Source organism: Scatophagus argus, chromosome 2 (genome assembly GCF_020382885.2).
Source record: "Scatophagus argus isolate fScaArg1 chromosome 2, fScaArg1.pri, whole genome shotgun sequence".
NCBI lineage: Eukaryota > Metazoa > Chordata > Actinopteri > Scatophagidae > Scatophagus > Scatophagus argus.
In genome coordinates this window covers 1,739,919-1,761,478 of record NC_058494.1, presented here as the reverse complement: position 1 = coordinate 1,761,478, position 21,560 = coordinate 1,739,919, and the positions used below count along the sequence as shown (strand labels likewise).

At 41.2% G+C, this 21,560-nt stretch overlaps 1 protein-coding gene across 1 annotated transcript; it reads left to right on the top strand.

Moving 5' to 3' along the window:
* The first annotated feature begins 2,113 nt into the window (after positions 1 to 2,113).
* LOC124064994 (dual specificity testis-specific protein kinase 2-like) lies at positions 2,114 to 20,473 on the top strand. Its single transcript, XM_046399972.1, has 11 exons — positions 2,114 to 2,312; positions 2,833 to 3,630; positions 9,614 to 9,735; positions 11,342 to 11,390; positions 12,755 to 12,901; positions 13,348 to 13,430; positions 14,057 to 14,147; positions 15,296 to 15,379; positions 16,539 to 16,625; positions 17,049 to 17,142; positions 17,453 to 20,473. Exons 2-11 carry the CDS (start codon positions 3,424 to 3,426, stop codon positions 18,667 to 18,669), a joined length of 2,181 nt encoding a protein of 726 aa, XP_046255928.1. The 5' UTR covers positions 2,114 to 2,312; positions 2,833 to 3,423; the 3' UTR covers positions 18,670 to 20,473.
* Positions 20,474 to 21,560: the final 1,087 nt, after the last annotated feature.

Genomic DNA, 21,560 nt, shown 5'->3' with positions numbered 1-21,560 from the left:
TCGTGTGGATCATGAAAGCATGAAAGAATGCCTCTTATTCCTTGCACCGATTTTTCAACTTGACTTGAGTGCAGCACAGGTATGCAGTGGAAAAATGTCTGCTGTTTGCTTTGGAGCGATATAATCCTGTGTGTTAACTTGTGGTTGATTTATGGGCTCATTAACTTACATTTATGGATCTGAGAAAGAAATTTTGCGTTGCTGATGAATTTGCACATGCAGTGAGACGGAAATATACAATGAGAAGGGACTTTAAATCAGATCTTTCCAGTCATATGAATGAAATCAGTGGCTAGGATAAGGAATAAAAGAATGTGGATAATTTTGATATAAGAGAATTTTGTATCATACTTTATATGTTTCAAATTTGATTTCCTTTTGTTTTCTTTCTGAGCTTATGAATTTGCATCTATGTCTGTTTATGTTTCTCTCCATGTTTGCGTTCATATAAATTGTGGATGGCGTGAATACCAACAGTGTCTCTTGAAACATAAAAAACAAAAATCATGGTAGTTTCTGAAAAAGCTTTATTTATTTTTTCAAACAACTGGTCTGCACACGCAGTCGATCATGATCAGCATTAGGACATCACAAGGTGAGGTCATAAAAACAGGAACATATTGCACCTCCAGATGAAACCAAACCATGATGTCATCCTTGCAACCTTTGAAACAAACAGCAATTGACTAATTGACTAACAACTGATTCTTTTTCTCAGGAAAAAAAAAAAACTATCAGATGTGATTATTTTATTAATGTACCATTTTGACATAGTTAATATGTTTTATATAATAAAACTAAATGCATTTGCATACTATGCATTTTTGTGATGGTCGATGGTCGTTCCATTCATTTATTTATTTATTTTCTTTTCTTTTTTCTGGCTCTGCAGTGCATGAAGTGCTGTCCTGTGCCGTCTTCATCACTTCCTCCAGCGTCAACAGGAAAATCATGTCAGTAGCACATAACAGGAGGAGGAAGAGGAGCGGCAGAGATCCAGTGAAGAATTTTATCTTTCTTTTTCTATTTTTTTTTTTATTTTGAAATTATTCTGTAAATGAATTGTCTTTTCTGGTAGTTATTTATTATTGGCAAATCATTTCTTGGCTTATTTATTTGTTTTGTGATTAAAATGTGGGTCATTGTCAGGGCTCCACTTCCGGCTCAGCAACTGTTCTGGGGTAAGTTTTTTGTTGTAAATTTCTTAATTTCCAGTAGTGCACTTGGATAGAAGAGCGGATTCCAGATCAGTTGTCAGGGTTTGATTACAAACAGCCATTCGGTCAGCCCTGGCGTATGTGTGCCAGGCGTCAAATTCAGCAGGATTACATGAAAACCGAACAGGAAGTTTGACTAAGTCTTCGAAATAAGAGTCTACCTGGTAGATGTGATGAAAATGTGAAACTAGGCCTTCCGGATAATTAGAGCCAAGGGAAAGAAATAATCGATTATAAAGAAAAAAAATACGTTTTCTTAAAAGTGTGTAGCTAACAGCATGATATAATTTATAGTGTACTTGGCAAAAACCTACTAAAATAACCTCTTACAGAATGTATTCATATGACACATAAACTAAGTGTATTTTGCTTTAGCGGTTGACTATAAAAACAGCATTATTTCTGTTGGTTAATGCAATACTCAAGGCTTTCTACATATATATAATTTCGCCTGTATCATTTTATTTTATTATAGTTGTATTGTTATTGAAAAATCACTTCTGATAAAAAAATATGATGTTTTGGGGGAAGAAATTGTGGTAAATTCACTATAATTCTTACAAATTGTCCACAATTGTCTATACATTAAATAGGTTGCAAGCTGATAATTCAGCCACCATCAATTTTGGCAAAATGTTCTCATTAATTCGGTCATAAAAGCTTTTGAGTGTGTGTTTGTGAAATTGTTAAAAATATAGATATGATTACTGTTTAAAATAGAAACATTCCACAGCATCAGCAAACAGGAACTTTTTGAATGAGCAAGGTTATGTTTCTCTATGTTTTCCGAATGTAGATAATTCATCAATCAGCTGTGCCTTCTGAGTGAAGACATACTGCATACCGCAACATCGACTGTTGAAACACGTTTATTGTGAAATTTCTAACAGGAAGTTATCTGTATCGCTCGTGCTAACTTGACTCCGGCTGTTTCATTATGGTAGTCGTCCGAACAAGCGGCTCATGAAGCAGGAATCCAGACAGGATTATCAGCAGCAGACACTGCCGTGTAGCCGAGCGATATTTCTATCTGCGGTTCGCCTCCAGCAGTCGGACCGCATCGACATTTCCATTCAGACCGACGCAAGGAGAGAGGTAAGCCGTCAGCTCTGCCTCTGCCGCCCGCTTGTCATTGACAGTTCCCATTATTGACAGTAGCCGGGATTTTTTTCCCTTGGTCAGGAGAAATATGGAGTTTCGAAACGCCACATTCTCTGATTTATTTAACGTCGGTTGAATTATTATTTACAACAAAGAGTTGTGAAATAAGATCTTAAAATATTGTGTGAGGCCTGTGATTATTTCAAAGCCTAACAGCCCGGGTGAAGTGTGCAGGTCGATGTTATCCAGTGGAGGTTATGGCTTATCGCCCCGCGAGCGCTGATTCCCTGTGGCTGTTAGCCCCGTGGCTACCGTGCACACCGTACGCAGCCCGCAGAGGGGCCCGGGCTGCCCTCAGTGGAGGCTTTAAATGGCAAATGTGACAAAATGGGCGCACGCGATCCTGTTATCAAACAGTGTTGATATTTCTCCGGTAGCATCATTCCGGTTAGTCAGAACTGTGTTATATTGTTTATTATGACATCTCCATAACAGCCTCATGATACTTCCACAGGGACCTTTCTATGGCAGCTAACTGCTCGGCCCTCCTGTTCTCTCGGTGCCGTACTGCTGCAGCACCCAACATCTCATCATCACACTAACGGGATGACGGAGGGAACCGAGCCTCCTCACGCACGGGCCGCGTTCAAGGGCTGCAGGAATTCTTATAACCGCAGCGGCAATGGCTTCGAAATTTTGAAGTGATTTAACCACACACGAGTGAGACGCTTCCAACTGTGACATCGATGAATGAACCCGGGATATGTAATGGACTCTATTCTTCAGAAGAGTTGAAAGACAGGACGCTGAACTAATGAGAAATGTGGCTCACTAAAGGAGAAATATAGGTCATATATCTTCATATCCACTGCAGCCATCGTCCAGGTGGAAAACGGATGCGCTCACAGTTGAGGTATTGTGTAAAACAGATATCAGGTCATTAGGTCATCCATAAAATCCAAGAGCCGCTTTGATTATTTTGACATCAAGATGGTGGGAGCCACCATCACCTCTGGTCTATTGTGGACTATCGCGGTCTAACAGACATTTTAGTACCCTCTTGGGAAAGAACAGAGCATCTGGAGCCTGGTGGTCCGCCAGCAACATGGACTACCATGCCGAGTGCTGCTTCTGTGATCCCGAAGAGGGTCACGGCGGCCCAGACGAGCCGCCTCTACACAGCATCCACGCACCAAACCGCATCCGGCCATCATCGTACCGAGCCCTGAGGAGTGCTGTGTCCAGTCTGGCCCGCATTGACGACTTCTTCTGCGAGAAGATTGGTTCAGGCTTTTTCTCTGAGGTCTTCAAGGTATGTGACCTCATCTCCTGATTAACATACAGGAAATAAACTAAGGTTAAGGTTCATTATTACTGGTCAAAATGTCAGTCAGTGTTAGTCCAACAGGCAGTTTCAGACATGCAGTCTTCTAGTAAGGATCCAGTTTCTGTGCAGTAGTTCATTTGCTAAAATATACTGTTGATTTACACTGCAGCATCCCTGTTCATCTGTAACACAGAGGCAGAGGCGTCACTCCTCAAATCTGATGTAAGCTTGTTAAAAGTATCCATACTTCAGTAGTTTTTTAAAAGCAATATGATATCCGCATGCGATGGGATCACATTTAGTGACGCTATCAAAATCTACAATAAGATCTTTGACCCCAGGATGCACAGATATTAAGAATATTGCAAAAGTGTTCAGTGACTTTTTCCTCTACAATACCTTTTGCAGGTTGTTAGTTTTAAAAACGTTTACATTAGTTAATAATTAATATTACACTTTATGCTAGTAATGTTTTGGAAGTTTGAAGTTTTGGTATTGTGACAAACTTGTGGTTGGTATGGGAGATAATGTTTGTGACAATTAGGTGGTCTAAACTTCAGACAAATTGACTTTTTTTTCACACTATCAGTAAATAAATAAAAAGAACATTTGTCCTGCAATGTGAATCTCTAACCTCTGACCAACCAGATGCACTACCTTTATACACCCATTAGGTATCGACCACTTACAACAGCCATTGGCCCATCTCTATTGGAGTTATTCAGACACCATAATAATCATCAAACATGCAATAATCAACAAACAGCATCTAATAACAATATATTGATCAGCTTCGATCAGCCAACATAAATCTGTGGGAGATATCCAATCACAGATTTAAGTCAATACAAATATAATCCAGCCTAATAAAACAATGCTAGTTTGTTTCAGCTCACTAAATAATCTATGAGGTTTTTATCTGTCATGAGTTATTATCTTTTCGAGCGGCGTTCTTTTGGGATCTTTGGAAAGGTTTAGAAAACATTGTTGAAAAGGGCAATTCCACCGGTCTGAATTTTGAGCCTTTTTTAACGTTAAATATTACAAGTCATGATATGAAGGACACCTTATTCAGTTTGTGTTATCACATATATCTGAACTGTAAATGTTACTCTGACAGCTCTATCTAACTCTAGACTCCTACCTCAGATTACTCACGTGGTCTGTATTTTAAACCGAAAATGGCCTTCCTGAATCGCATTTCATCGTCTCTCCTGCACCTGAAGCTCCACATTTTCTTAATGCAGTGCTGCTTTTGATTTTAAAGCCCACTGAGCAGGAAGGTGGTAAGCTCTACTTGTTTATGGCCTACCACCTGCATCACTTCCCCTGGAGTGGAGCAGCTCAATCCCATTAAGTAAAGCCACTGTGTGACTGCAGTGTGCAGCTTTGTATCTGAATATTTTACCATTGCTGTTTGTTTTCTGCAATAATATCCTTAATTAAATGCTGATACGGTTAAAGGAGCTGAAAGACAAGTTATTGCTGACCGCGGAAAAGTCGATTGAACAGCAACTGGATCACTGTGGGACATGGGAACTCTTTAGCTGGGTGCAAGAGTAATGAAATTGTTTGCATTGGGTTAGCAGTTCTTAAGACTGACCTCCAAGAACAGCTATGTTGTAGGTTTTACAAACTGTTGAGCAGAATCCTAAAATAATGATTCGGAAATGATAATCTGAATTATTGCTGTGGTAAGAACCTCCATTACTGGATGATCAAACAGCAGCGCTGCAGGTAGAAACAGCAAACAGTAACTGAAGGTAGCCCATAAATCTGGTTTTTTTTTTTATTTTACTTTATTTCTAACATGACAAACAGAGACATGTTGTGGCTGAACCGTAAAATGTCAAAAGTCAAACTGTTAAATCAACTAGAGAACAGCTTTCAGTTGAGAGGCACGTGGTTTTACTAAGAGCAAAGGTGTGAGACTCCACAGATGAATGTAGGTTTTTCAATTCACTTTATTTATATAGCGCCAAACCACAGCAAATGTTAGTCTGACCCCAGATCAGACCCCACCCACCACTCTTTTCCTGTGATATAGCTTGCTAGTGCCTCATTTTTTTATTCTAGTTCAGTACATTTGAAATGAACTAATCACAGAGACAGTCGCCTGTTTTGACTCTGACTGTCTTTACCCACAGAAGCTGGGCGATAACTTCTGCTGAGCTGCGGCAGCACCAGCTGTTTGTTTCTGATTATGAGCCTAATTCTTATTATTTCCTGCTGGAGCATAGCAGTTTTCTTAAGAAACTAATGTTCATTTCATTACTTTTTTACATACTGTATACACACTGCGTTGGCCCCTCTCAAATGCTGTTATGTCACATGTTTGTTGCATCTGTGGCGTGCATGTTATACATGTTGATAAATGTGTGTGTGTGTGTATGTGCATGTCTTTTGTGTGTTGTGCTTTGCACAGACAAGCAGTTTGTAAATGTGTGTGTATGTGAAGTGACAGGCTAATTGGAGTACAAGTCCTACTGTCCAAACTAAGCAGATTACTTACACACCACCTGTGTGTGTGTGTGTGTGTGTGTGTGTGTGTGTGTGTGTGTGTGTGTGTGTGTGGCCTCTGAGGTTTACTTTATGTATGCATTTTAAACACTGACCTCCTGACCACCAACTCAACCAAGCTCAGTGTCCACATGTTCCAGTCACAGCTGTGCACAGTCAGTGTATTGGAGTGGTGGAAGTATTTATTTTCAGGGTATCTGGAATAACCATAGCTTTACACACTCACACCACGAACCACAGCCACCAAAAACCAGTGGAGTGATGATTGGTGTAGCATATGACTATCAAAGGTTTCAAATAGTGTTACTCAAGTGTTTTAATGTTAAAAATAATGTCTGTATATTTATTGGAACTTTATGTTTAATGTCATTCAGTATTTAAATTTTTCTCGAATACTTCTGGTAATATCCAGTGTTTTAATAGTCAAACGCTCAAAAGTTTCTGTTTCATATGGAGTTTTATTAACATACAGTTTATTCCATATGTATTTATACTGTGTGCGCTTCTTCACGTTGTGTGCAGTTACGATGTGAAAACCAGTGGAGGACTATGGAAGTGGAGCTCAGTGATATACGTGATAGACACTATAAGCCTTAAACATTGATTTTAGACACACTGAAAAAAGCTTTGAAACAGGAAAGTGTGTGTAAACACAGATTTAAAATAAAATATATGATAGAGATTGAGTATTGACTAGGCTGATTATAGGATCCTTATTCTATCTTATTCCAATTATTGTTATCAGTGTTTTTTTCTTTTGATCCAATTTCTGATAAAAAAGAATTCAAAAATAAGGATTTATTATAGTAGTAATATTTAATATTATTTATATTTTATGTTAATAATCTGAATCTGCAAAGTAACTAATCAAATGAAGTAGAGTTAAGGACAATATTTGCCTCCAAAATGTGGAAGTATAAAGTAGCAGAAAATGGAAAGTTAAAAAAAAGATTTTAATTTTCACTGCTTGGCCTACAGTATTCTTTCCATCCATCCATACTGCGTTATCCGTCAGGGTCGCGGGGGGTGGAGCCTATCCCAGCTGACTACAGGCGAGAGGCGGGGTACACCCTGGACTGGTCGCCAGTCAATCGCAGGGCCAACACACAAAGACAGACAACCACACACTCTCACATTCACACCTAGGGGCAATGTAGAGTAGCCAAGTAACCTAATGTGCATGTTTTTGGGAAGGAAGGAAGCTGGACATGCAAACTCCACCCAGAAGGGCCCAGACCAGGATTCGAACCTGGAACCTGGAAGTGCTAACTACTGCACCACTGTGCCGCCAGTATTCTTTCATAAAATTAAGTATAATCATAATTTATGATACAGTGGTTTTCAAGCAAGGAAAATTTTCATGAGCAACTGCCAGACACTGATTACACACCAAAAAGGAGACTCAGGCCTCTGAAATGTGAAGGCCGCTGAAGGCCATTGAGTGTCTGTGTACAGGATGTAACAAAAGAGGGAGGAAGATCATTTTGTCAAATTGTTTCCCACTGCACATCAAGATAATGGATCAGAATGCAGTTTTAAATGCGCACGGTTTATTAGCGTTATTATTATGGTTAAACTCAACCTACTGTTTTCCTTTTAACTCTGTGTTGTGTGTGTGCATGTGTGCGTGTGCGCAGGGTGAGGCTTCAGTAATGGCCTTGTGGATTTATGCAGATCAGGAGGAGTGATGGGAAATCCAGAAAGCCTATTAGTGCTATGCTATTAATACACACACACACACACACACACACACAAACAGAGACACAGATGCATGGTCTTGCAGGTCCAGACACTGGCACAAATTACCAGTCAATGACCTATGGGGTCACACACGACCATAGAGCTGCTGTACTTGCAGCCACACGTATTCAGCACACTCCATGTGCTGTGATTCTCTGCTGCTCACTATAGAGCTCTTAACCATTTTAAAATGTATCCCAATTTAAATCTTTCCCATTTGGAATCTATCCCAGTCGTACCTCGGTGAAAGCTACCATGATGTTTCTACCATGATATCAACAATAGTTGACATTTAACTTATCAGATTATATAGTTGTGTTTTGTCAGGCAATAACAAATCCATCCATCCATTTTCTATACCGCTTGGAGTGTGCAGGCCCCTTCTAAGGACTTTTTATGACTCTGTGGTAGCCTCTGCTATTCAGTATGCTGTGGTCTGTTGGGGACCGGGCAGCACGGACCGGGACAGGAAGAGACTAAATAAGCTGGTCAGGAGGGCCAGCTCTGTCCTGGGCTGCCCACTGGACTCTGTGGAGCAGGTGGGTGAGAGGAGGATGTTGGCCAAGCTGACATCCATCATGGACAACACCTCTCATCCTCTGCATCAGACAGTGGAGGCTCTGAGCAGCTCCTTCAGCAGCAGACTGCTACACCCTCAGTGTAGGAAGGAGCTTCAGCAGGTCCTTCATTCCCACTGCTGTTAGACTGTATAATTCTATGGTCTAGTCCTCTTTCTTCCCTTATGAGGACTTGTATATAGCTTTATAGTGTACTATTTTTACTTACCTTGTAAATTGTTAATTTATTTCACCTCTATATTTTTTGTAACTGTTTATGCACACTTTTTGCACTCTTCTTGTGTTCTTGTGAGCTGCCACAACAGGTGAATTTCCCCACTGCGGGATCAATAAAGTTCATCTTATCTTATCTTAGGTTGCGGGGGACTGGTCGCCAGTCAATTGCAGGGCTAACACACCAAGACAGACAACCAAACACTCTCACACTCACACCTAGGGGCAATGTAGAGTAGCCAATTAACCGAATCAGAATCAGAATCAGAATCAGAAAAGTCTTTATTGCCATGTAAGTGAAGAGGTTTCACATTGCTAGGAATTTGTCTTGGTGATTGGTGCATACATAGAACGTAACAGTAACATATAATTAAAGAATAAAATAAAAATAAAAATAAGATAGAATAAGGTAACACAAAATAAAATAAGTGAAATAAATATTTTTCTGGAGGTAGTCCAAAAGTGAGGTAGTGCAGGGTGGAGTATAGTGCAAGTGGGTGAGGTAGACAGTGCAAATGAACAGCATGTTAGTCAGTTGGTATTCAACAGTCCAACAGCACAGGGGAAGAAACTGTTCTTGTGGCGTGAGCTTTTGGTCTGAATGGACGGTAACCTTCTGCCTGAAGGGAGTTTCACAAAGAGTCCATGTCCAGGGTAATGTGCATGTTTTTGGTATTGTGGGAGGAAGCCGGAGCACCCGGAGAAAACCCACGCAGGCACAGGGAGAACAAGCAAACTCCACATAGAAGGGCCCAGACCAGGATTCAAACCTGGAACCCTCTTGCTGTGAGACGACAGTGCTAGCAATAACAAATGATCACCGTATCTTTTAACTTTGTTTCTTTGTTCTTTGTGTGTGAAACACCACATCTTTCACATGACTTTCTCACTGTAAAGCTTCTCTGGTTGTTTCTCAGGTGCAGCACCGGATCACAGGGCAGGTGATGGCACTGAAAATGAACACGCTGGCTAGCAACAAAGCTAACATGCTACGAGAGGTGCAGCTCATGAACAGGCTTTGCCACCCAAACATTCTCAAGTGGGTAACAATTTATATCTGGAAACACTGTGTCTTAAATTAAAGAATGTGGTCCAGACCTACTTTATTTGTAATTAGTGGTTTTTCTTTATTTTTTCTAGTTTCAACATTGTACATTAATACTGAAGATATCCAAACTATGAAAGGACACATATGGAATTATATAGTAAATAAAAAGTGTTAAACAACCCAGAATATGTTTTATATTTCACATTGTCCAAAGTAGCCACATTTAGCTTTGATGACAGCTTTGCACACTGATGGCATTCTTTCATCAGACTCATGAGGGAGTCACCTGGAACAGTTTTCAATTCACCCTTTGTCAAGAGTTAATTTGTGCCATTTCTTGCCTTCTTAATGTGCTTTAGACCATCAGCTGTCCTGTGCAGAGGGAGGGTGGGCACAGAGTCAGTAGCCCTATTAGTGCTACTACAACTACAGTACAAATCCATATTATGGCAAGAAACCTTCAGTTAAGTAACGAGAAAAGACAGGCCATCATTACTTTAAGAAATGAGGGTCAGTCAGTCTGAAAAATCTCAAGAATTTTTAATGTATCCTCAAGTACAGTCGCCAAAAGCGTCAAATGGTGTAATGAAACTCATGTGAACCATCCCAGGAAATGAAAACAAAGAGCTACCTCTGCTTCACAGGATAAGTTTATTGAAATTACCAGCCTCAGCACCTAAGATTAGAACCCACATAAATGCTTCTCGGAGTTCAAGTGGCAGACATATTTCAACATCCACTGTTCAGAGGAGACTGCCTGAGTCAGGCCTTCATGGTCGAATTGTGGCAAAGAAGCCATTACTTCAGGAGAACAACAAGCAGAAGAGACTTTCTTGGGCCAAGAAGCACAAGGAATGGACATTAGATCAGTGGAAAACTGTCCTTTGCTCTGATGAGTCAAAATTTGAGATTTTTGGTTCCAACTGCTCTGTCTTTGTTGGACGTAGACAGGGTGAATGGACGGTTCCTGAATGTGTGGTTCTCAGTGTGAAGCATGGAGGTGTGATGGTGTGGGGCTGCTTTGCTTTGCCTTAGTCAAAACTGAGGGCACAGCACAGCATTTTGCAGCAACGTACCATCCCATCTGGTTTGTGCTTGGGAACATCATTTGTTCTCCAACAGGACAATGACTGCAAACACACCTCTAGGTTATGTAAGGGCTATTTGTCCAAGAAGGAGAGTGATGGAGTGCTGCATCAGATGACCTGGCCTCCACAATCACCCGATCTAATTCCAGTTGAGATGGTTTGGGGTGAGTTGGACCAGAGAGTGAAGGAAAAGCAGCCAACAAGTGTTCAATACCTCTGAGAACTCCTTCAAGATTGTTGGAAAACCATTCCAGTTGACCACCTCATGAGGCTGACTGAGAGGACGCCGAGAGCGTGCAAAGCTGTCATCAAAGCAAAAGGTGGCTACTTTGAAGAATCGAAAATATAAAACATATTCTGGGTCATTTAACATGTTTTTGTTGATTATATAATTCTATATTTGTTTGGTGATAATTACAGTATCCTAACAAAAAAAATAAAAAATAAAAATTAAATCTATAGTGTAACCTGCAGTTTTTTTAAAATCTCATTTCTTTACATCGCTTCAGGTTTCTTGGGGTATGTGTACACGAAGGTCAACTCCACGCTCTGACTGAGGTAAAACCATCACTCCTGTCTCTGTTCTTTCAGTATTGCCACATTTCATCAGAATATTGACATGTCTGATGTATCTGTTTTCCCTCTTTGATTCTCCTTGTCCTTTCCTATTTCTCCTTCAAACATGACTAACTAAAACATGTTGCTGATGTTGAGGTTGGGATGCAGCCGTTACCATGGTTACCACAAAAGCATAGCTGCACATAGCTGTCCTTGCCACTAGAGGACTCTGTTTACCAAGCACTGTGTTCATGATTGTCAACCATGTAGTACAACATGACCAAAAGCTGCAGCAAATCTTCATATTTGAGAAGCTGAAACAAAATGATAATCAAAATGACTGCCAGTTGATTTATCAACTAATTGTTTCAGCAGTACTTGTACCTTTTCATATTTTGAGTGCAAACATCTTAATGTATAAATAAGCTGTTAAATAAAGTAAAAGTAGTAAAAGTACAATATTTCCCTCAATAATACAAGTATCTCAACTCTATTAAGTACAGTACTTATCCTTCATCACATTCCATCACTGGTGCCAAGCAGACTCTGTGATCTTGTGATCACCAGGATGAATTAGGTGATGACAGCTGTAGGGTCAGTGAAGCAGCTGAGTCAGTGTTTGAAAGGATCATCCTAGCCGGCACAGTGTGTGTGTGTGTGTGTGTGCGTGCGCGCGTGTGCGCACGTGCATGCATGTGTGTGTGTGTATGTATTCTGGTGTTGTTCACAGTAGACAGGCTGAAAATTTGGATGCTGGAGCTCAAAAAGTCTTAAACATCAAATCATGGGGTTATTTATGTATTATAATTCATTGACAGTGACTACATTCATAAACACGCATAGGCCTTTCTGATACACTCTATCAACAATCAAAAACAGTATAGATGTGACTTATAATGAATGATACGTTCAGGTTTGTTGTGGGTGCTTTTGACTAGTTATGTATTTCTGAAAGAATTTAGATTCTTCTTATATTTCTGTGTTCATTTCCCTACAACTGCAAGTAATGATTATTTTCATTATAGATTATGCAGCTGATTGTTTGGTCTGTAAAAATTCTGAAAATAGTGAGAAATGTCATCACAATTAGCCACAGCCCAAAGTGACACCTTCATGTTTCTTCTAACCAATAGTCAGAACTTATTGCAAATACATTAAAATGATTAAAAAGCAAAGCAACAAATCCTCACATCTGTCCTGCTGGAACCATCAAATGTTTTTGTGACCTCAGTGCTAATCATAGCAGTTGCCAAATAATTTTCTATTACGTGACTCTTCACAGCTCTTTGTTTTGAGGGCAAAAAACGTACTTTTGTATTTCCTTTGAAATGTAAGTGTGTTTTGTCCCATCTCTGTCTCTGTAGTATATAAATGGAGGAAACCTGGAGCAGCTGCTAGACAGTGATCTGTACCTGTCGTGGGGCGTCAGGATCCACCTGTCTCTGGACATCGCCCGAGGGCTGCAGTACCTGCACAGCAAGGGCTTATTCCACAGAGACCTCACCTCCAAGGTACTGCATGTTGGAATAAGATGCTTGGTGTCAGTCTGCATCAGCTACGCCGATGAGAAGCTCACCATTTCATTTCAGTGGCTTGTGCCACTGTTCAATTTAGAATGTATTCTTGAATTACTGTAGAAGGAGGGTCTCTGTGTGCCAAACTATTGACTTGTCTCCTTTGTCTACTGCATTACAATAATAAACATACATTACCTTATCATCAACACTACAGCAAGGTGCTGCGGTAGCCAATCACAAGCAAACCATTTTTCTACTGTTTACTGAACAACAATTTAGAACAGAGGGTTCACGTCACAGAGTGATTTCTTTAGATGAAATAAAAATAAAAATAAAACCAAAACTATCTGCACAGCTAAAGGTCAGTGGGAAGTTGTATTTTGTGCTTTGAAGCATTCGATATTTTATTTCACGCAAAACCCTGAATGCTTTCTGTGCAGAACTGTCTGGTGCGCTGTGATAACGGCATGTTCACTGCAGTGGTGGGAGACTTCGGCCTGGCAGAGAAGATCCCCGATTACAGGTGAGTGGACTGAAATCCAGGATCTTTTCCTCTACTGTAGTCTTAGAGCAGGACGGCACGGTGGTGCACTGGTTAGCACTGTCGCCTCATAGCAAGAGGGTTCCAGGTTCGAATCCCGGTCTGGGCCCTTCATTGTGGAGTTTGCATGTTCTCCCTGTGCCTGCATGGGTTTTCTCCAGGTTTTGGGCTTCCCCCAGAATCCCCAAAACATGCACATTAGGTTAATTGGCTACTCTACATCGTCCCTATATGTGAGAGTGTGAGCATGTGTGATTGTCTGTCTTTGTGTGTCAGCTCTGTGATTGACTGGCGACCAGTCCAGTCTTGCCCTGTAGCGAGCTGGGATAGGCTCCAGCCACCCCGCGACCCTGAATAAGCAGTATAGAAAATGGATGGATGAATGGAAGTTCTAGCCATTGACTTACTGTATAAGCATAGTGGGTACAGGCAAGCTAACACCTCATTTCCACTGTATGGTACAATCAAGGGCAACTCAACTCAACTGTATGTTCAGTCACTGTTGGTAGTGCCTGTGCAGTAGATGAGGTAGTTATTTACGTATAATAAGCTGGCTGATAGCCAATAGCTGATGCTTGAGTTAAAGGGAAACTTTGGTTTGTTTGCAGTGATGGTGTGGGGAAGCAGCCTCTGGCCATTGTGGGCTCCCCTTACTGGATGGCCCCTGAAGTTCTGAGAGGAGAGCTGTATGATGAGAAGGTAAACCTGCTTCGTCACTACTTCCTGCCCAGCTCTCCAAAACAGTTGCTGGAGTACAGTACATAAAACAACACGATCTGACTTTTGGAAAGATGCAAAGTAAAACAAGAATAAAACCCACATTAAACCCTCGCTCAGTTTGCCTAATGATCATGTTGTTACAGCAACTTTTTCGACAGAATGTTGGGAAAGTTTTTGTTTGAAACTGAATGAAATATCTATAAAATATAGAATGCAAAATTCAAGTAGGTAAAAAGGCATTTTAAAATCACGCAAACTTGAGTTCCACATTTTTATTGAAACCTCTGGAAACATTTTCAGTGCAAATCCAATACATTTTGTATATCAGAATCAGAATCAGAATCAGAAAAGACTTTATTGCCATGTAAGTGAAGAGGTTTCACATTACTAGGAATTTGTCTTGGTGATTGGTGCATACATAGAACATAACAGTAACATATAATTGAAGAATAAAATAAAATAAAAAATAAAAAAATAAAAAATAATAAAAATAAAATAGAATAAGGTAACACAAAATAAAATAAGTGAAATAAATACTTTACTGGAGGTAGTATATTTAACATTTACAGTTGGTCAAATAAAATGATCCTGGCACAAACTACTATTACTGTAACGTGGATATTCTACAACATGTGGGATGTCGTTTCTTTTGATTGTTTTGCTGCTGTTTTTGTCAAAGACCACATGGAGGATTGTTGTACTTTCTCAAAACGTTTATCGCCCACGTTCAGTGGAAATGAAAAGGGATAAAAGCTCCATTATCATCGCTTCAAAAACAAAATAAGTGTTAGCAACATGTCCATTAAGAAAACTTGAGAGGAGTAACTTACTTGGATGCACATCAAGACGTATATGGTTTACTCGTATTCATTGATATTCATATTCATTTTGGTTTATTCATAATTATGTAATCAAGTAATCTTTGACAATGTAAGTATAATCGAATTACACAATTTCTCAGTCGTAATCTGGGTTGATTGCAGTTACTCATTGTTTAAAATGTAATTACATAATCCTGGCTGCAGTTTCCTGGTGTGTGAAATGCAGTTTGAGCTCTAACCTCCATGTCTATGATCAGAGCTGATGCTCAGGACAGAACTGACATGCACTTCTTGTCCTCTGCTTAGGTGGACGTGTTCGCGTATGGCATCATCATGTGTGAGATCATCGCCCGGATTGAAGCTGATCCTGACTTCTTACCCCGAACAGAGGTGTGTGTGTGTGAAAGAGAGAGAGAGAGAGAGAGAGAGAGAGAGAGAGAGAGAGAAGGACATATGTCTGTCCCTCACTAACTCTTTTTGTAGTTTATAGTGGGAAACAGTATTTTCTGTGTTCCAAACTGCATGTTAAAATTAAAAACTTGAAAACAGAGACTCCTGGAAACTTGTTGGAATTTGTTGATCCGGATAAAATTTCAGTCTGCAGCAAGAGAGCCTGGATAGTTCAAGATGGAAAGTGTTTGTGTCTGTGTGTGTGTGTGTGTGTGTATGTGTGTCTGTGTAAGGTCTGACTTTAATGCTAATTGCACTGCTTTATGCGAGCTTTATTGGTTTATGCGACTCTTTTGGAGTCTTTTCTTGAGGTTTCTCTTTGCTGGAAGGCAGAGCATGAACTCAACATTATGTAACAGGAAGGGCTTGGAGACTCACTTTCTTTGTCTACTCACATATCACTGATATAAACACTATTTACACAAAAGTATCAGAGCACCTGACCGTTACACCAACAGGACTTTAATGACATTGCATTCTAAATACATACACAAGATGTTTGAGTGTTTCTGTGGGAAATTTTGCCTGTTTATGCAGTACAGCAATAGTGAGGTCAGGCACTGATGTTGGACCGAAAGGCCTGGCTCGCGGGCTCCTTTTCAGGTTCATACCAGAGGTGTCCATTATGGCTCACGTCAGGGCTCTGTGCGGGGCATTCAGTTTCTTCTAAAGCAAACTCATCCAACCATGTCTTTATTGACCTCACTTTGTGCAGCGGGACACAGTCATTCTGGAAGAGAAAAGGGCCTTCAGTAGCTTGTTGTCACAAAGTTTACACACACATTACACACACACACACACACTCTCTGTCGTTTGTCAAAAATCGTCGACCCTCGTGGATTACAGGACCTGTCTGGGTCATTTGTCAAAAAACATAAATACAAATGTTGTCAGTTTCACTCAGTTCTGACACCATCTTGGACTACAACACCTGCCTGAAAAACAGCTCCATAAAGTGGTGTGTCTGGATACTTTGTGGAAGATGACAATCATACACTTTGGCAACTATTGCTATTATATTGCTTGGGCTTAAATTGATTAATATTTGTAATAGAGTAAAAAGACATGAAGGGTCAATGTATATTGTGTGTGTGTGCAGGACTTTGGTCTGGACGTGGATGCATTTGAGAGCATGGTTGGGGATTGTCCACCTGCATTCTTTAGCCTGGCTGTCACCTGCTGTAATGTAAGTACATGCACACACACTCATTCGTCATTTGTCACAAACCAGAAATACAAATGGTTTCAGTTTCATTCTCACTCACATCTGAGACCCTCATGGATTACAGGAACTGTCTGAGCTGGTGTGCCCTTTGTGAAATATTCTAAATACAAATGTTTTCACTTTCATTCTCACTCACATCTCAGACCCTCATGGATTACAGGAGCTGTCTGAGCTGGTGTGCCCTTTGTGAAATATTCTAAATACAAATGTTTTCACTTTCATTTTCACTCTGTTCTGACACCATTATGGACTGTAAGACTCGTCTGAGCTGGTGTGTCCTTGTTCACAGCATGTTACTAAGTTCACTAAACCAATGGCAAAGTTTTGTTGATGTGAAGATGCTCAGTCATCAACGTGAATTTTTTTTCCTCGCGTTGCTTTCAGATGAATGCAGAAAGGCGGCCCACATTCACTGATATTGTCTTCGCACTGGAGGGCATGGACAGAGGAGATGAGGGAGAGAAGCCCATAGCACTTGGTAAAAACATCAAATCAATGACTACATCTCTGTTGATATGGGTGCTCACACACATATATAAATTAATATATAGGCTCAATCCCACTTCCGTCCCTTGGCCTGCACCTCCATTTTGCGTGGGAGCGCATGGTACAGTCTTCAACCCTAATGCAGTTCATGCCTCCAGTCTAATCATGCACTCCAACGCTGTCAGCAGCTTGTGCTAAACATTCATGGTGTCGTTTATATTATTTACCTTTCTTGTTCTTTCACATTCTCTTCTTTATTGTCTTCCTCCTTACATTTCTTTCTCCCTCCTCCCCTTGTTCAGAGCCTGTGGCGGTAGATGTCAGCCCATACCGACGCCGCAGCTCTCCTTGTCACCCCAGTGACCACAGCCAGCAACGGCAAGGCTTGGCGAGGAGTCAGTCAGACATGCTACCCCCAGCAACCCTTACCCCTCCCATCTTAGGGACTCCAGCACGGGTCAACCCCTTCTCTCTCAGACAGGACTTGAATGGGGGGCGCTGTAAACTCTTAGACACGCCCAGCAAGTCCGTCATCTCCCTGACTTTCACCCTCCCGGCACTTTGCGACCCGTGTGCCTCCCCCAATCTTCTCAGAGGCATGTTGGGGACACGAGCACTGCCTAGGAGATGTCAGTCCCTCCCCTGTACCCCAGAGCTCAGCCGAACTGTATCCTTGTCAAGAGACATGGATGGGAGGGAGGAGGAAACCAATGTGGAGGTCAGAGTGGTGTCGATTAAAGGAGGGACAGGGGACGCTATGGAAGATGATGTGGAAAAGAAGACAGAAAAGATGGATGAAAGGTTGAAGGTAGAGCATATGGAGATAAGAAAGTTGTTAAAGGAGGAGGATGAGATGGGAGATGATTCAGGTCTTCCTCTTGAGCTGGAGATGGTGTCCCTGCAGCGTTTGGAGGAGGAGGAGGAAGAGGAGGAGAGTGTTTGTCTAACAGAACCCATGGACTGCACCAAGTCCCCAGAGCCAGCAGAGGCAGTCTTGGACGCCACATCTGAAAGACCCATGCTCACCTCTACTTCATCCTCCTCTTTACGGACCAATGGCTGGCAACTTCCTATCTCCAATGGACCACCCTCCTTGCCTCCTCTACCACGATTGGACAACAGCAACAGCTCAGCCCTTGTGATGGGCCAGCAGTGGGGTGGAAGAGGGCTGGCTAATGGTTACAACGGAGCCCAGGTCCTGTCCTCTGATCCTAGCGCCCCACCTGAGCAGGATGAGGTCATTTCCTGTCCAGGCTGCTGTCTGGTGGGTCTGAGCTTCCCCTCAGTTTGCCTCCGTGGTTCAGCTGCTGTGCCTGCCCCCCACCGAAGGGCATCATTACCACGGCAGAGGCCCTACCGGAATCTCAACGGTCCCATAACTGGTGGAAACTCTTCCTCACCAACAAGAACAGACACAGCAACCAAATCTCTACTGTGTCGCAGAACAAACGGACTAATAATGACTGGGCCTTCTGTACCATGTGAGCCTGGCCGGTCCCTGCCAGAGGCCCAGACGTAAGTCAGCTCGGAGGAGATTTGGTTTTAAATATGTGACATGCAGCAGCACTGAATGTTAGCGGACAGACATAGCGACATTAAATGTTGCTTTGCTAAATCTAAGAACCCACTACTGACCCGAGCATTGGAGACGTGCTGTTAATTCTGTGCAGTCACATGGGTGAGGTGCAGTGAACGTGGTGGTTTAAAGTAAGAGGTTGCTAAGGTAGGCAGGACACAGCTGAACGAGGCTATGAACTGAAGGCTGAGCAGTCAGTGTCAGCAACACATTACTGCTGCTGGAATGGTGCTCCTCCAAGTAGAGCAGCTAGTCGGACTTCTAGCAATGCAAGCCTCTGAGGTACCAAATCAAACTGAGCCTGAGACTCAGCTTGATTTGACAAGATTTAACAAGAGCTTGCAATTTGTTACACACTTGGGTTTTATTTTTCAGTCACGGCTGTCCTTTCCATCAGTAATAATAACATTGTACTCATCAACTTAATGTTGAGATCTATAAACACAGTCACAAGCCCCCAGGTTTCTCAAAGAGATTTGAAAGAAAACAAAAAGATGCTGAAGAGTAAACTGATGACCAAACTGTCTCTTGAAAAGATCTGTCAGAGATTACAGACTTCCTGCTTGACCCTCGTCCTTTGCCTTGTGTTTGGCAGCCATAGCCCTGGACTGCACTGCTACACCTCGTAAGAAAAACATAAATAAGCTACAGAAAATGTCTGGCCCATCTATATTTCCTGGTATTGCATTAGAACTGGAGATGTGTCCTCATTCACTCCTTTGAAAGCTGGTCAGTAGTGCATGAAGTGGTGATGTGCAAAAAAAATGTATCCACCATTTTAAGGTCACTTCTTTCACAATGCTATAACCTACAGAAATAAGTCTTTATGGGCCTGTGTGCATCATGTGACCATGTACATGATTGGCTTCAAAACCTGGCACTGTTCCTGGGGGCTTGTTTTTATCCATCCATAATGAAATGTATTTCCTACCTTTGAAATCTAGGGGGCACCATCCATATATTATACAAAATTACGGACCCAACTGCGTGAAAATGAGGTGTTGGGCCCAGACTCTTTATGGACAGAAAACAACAGCTATAAATGGCGTCTCTTTGGCTAGCACAACGTGGTGGCCAATACATACTGTAAACATTTGTATAAACACTGTTTTTGAGTCTGTTTAACTGATTAAAGGTAGCTAAATGGGGAATATTTCTAAAATGAATGAAAATGATTTGGTTCTTACCTGTTTTTATAGCAGTTGACTTGTATGTCTGTGTGTGTCTGTGAGAGAGAGAGACAAAGAGAGCAAGAGAGAGACTAAAGGAAGTTGCTAAAGGAAGAAACTTCCTGTGCTTGTCATGTCAATTCTTTATTTTTGCACTTGAGTTTGGAGCACTTTGCAGTAAGACACCAGGCTTTTACTAGATGGTGCTTTATTTAAATATGTGCTTACTGGTGTTTTATATGTGTGTGTGCTTCTGGCCCAACAAACTTCAGCACTTTCATGCTTTGACAACTACTCCTCCTCACATATCTTGTGTATACTTATTGATCACACTGTTGTAATTTAAAAAGTGGCATGTGGAGCAGGTATGAATATTTATTGTACATTTCATTCCACACATAGTGTGTACAGTATGTGCATTTGAGCGAAAGGTAGAGTAATGATGCTCACAGGATAACTTTTGTCCCATCATTTCTGATGTTAAACCATGGTTTTCTCTTCATTTCGATTTTTCTTCTGTTCCTCCATTCAGCTGGAAGCCTGAGTGCAATAATCTGATAATAAAAACAAATGGTTGTGCATAACCCTGTGTACTGTTTTTCGTCTTTTATGAGTAAATAGTAAATAGTTGAAATGAAATAATAGTTAAACATTTTCTTTCATTGAAAATCAACATAATCAATTTGAACGTAAGGAATGTCACAAATAGTACAAATGATTGATCACTTACTTGTGGAGAGTGATTATGCAAAGCGATGGACTTCAGACAGACCATATGCCACCTCTGCTACAAGTAGTATCTACTTTGTGTAGTGCAGCTTTCACTTTTGTACTGACTGTTACGTCAACATCAACAGAAAGAAACTACAAGAGTGTCTGTAGTACAGATCATTAATGTCCAAAGCAAAGGCTGTCCTCATTGGGAATGGATTAGGGGCCTGAATGCTAACTGTTCCACCTGGAGAGTCAGAACACAGCTGAACACATAAAAATGTGAAATTTGTCTTCTGGCAAGAATACAGTTCAATACATTTGGATAATGAAGTCAATAACCAGACAGGCACTTGGAAAATGAAAAAAGATAAGTCTGCCCTGTGATTAATATCTTTTTAAGGAAATGATGAGGAACACTGTAAAATAAAAAGCATTACTGCTAAAATCCATCCATCCATTTTCTATACCGCTTATCCGTCAGGGTCGCGGGGGAGCTGGAGCCTATCCCAGCTGACTACGGGCGAGAGGCGGGGTTCACCCTGGACTGGTCGCCAGTCAATCGCAGAGCCAACACACAAAGACAGACAACCACACACTCTCACACTCACACCTAGGGCCAATTTAGAGTAGCCAATTAACCTAATGTGCATGTTTTTGGTATTGTGGGAGGAAGCCGGAGTACCCGGAGAAAACCCACGCAGGCACAGGGAGAACATGCAAACTCCACATAGAAGGGCCCAGACCGGGATTTGAACCTGGAACCCTCTTGCTATGAGGCGACAGTGCTAACCACTGCACCACTGTGCCGCCCCTACTGCTAAAATGTTAAAGATATAATAACATTTCAGCATTAAAATGTCTTAAATAACTAGACTGTTCTTGTACATTTTGTTCAGTTGTGAACTTGTGTCTGACAATTTTCACTTTTTCTTACTTGGTTTTTCCTTTTTT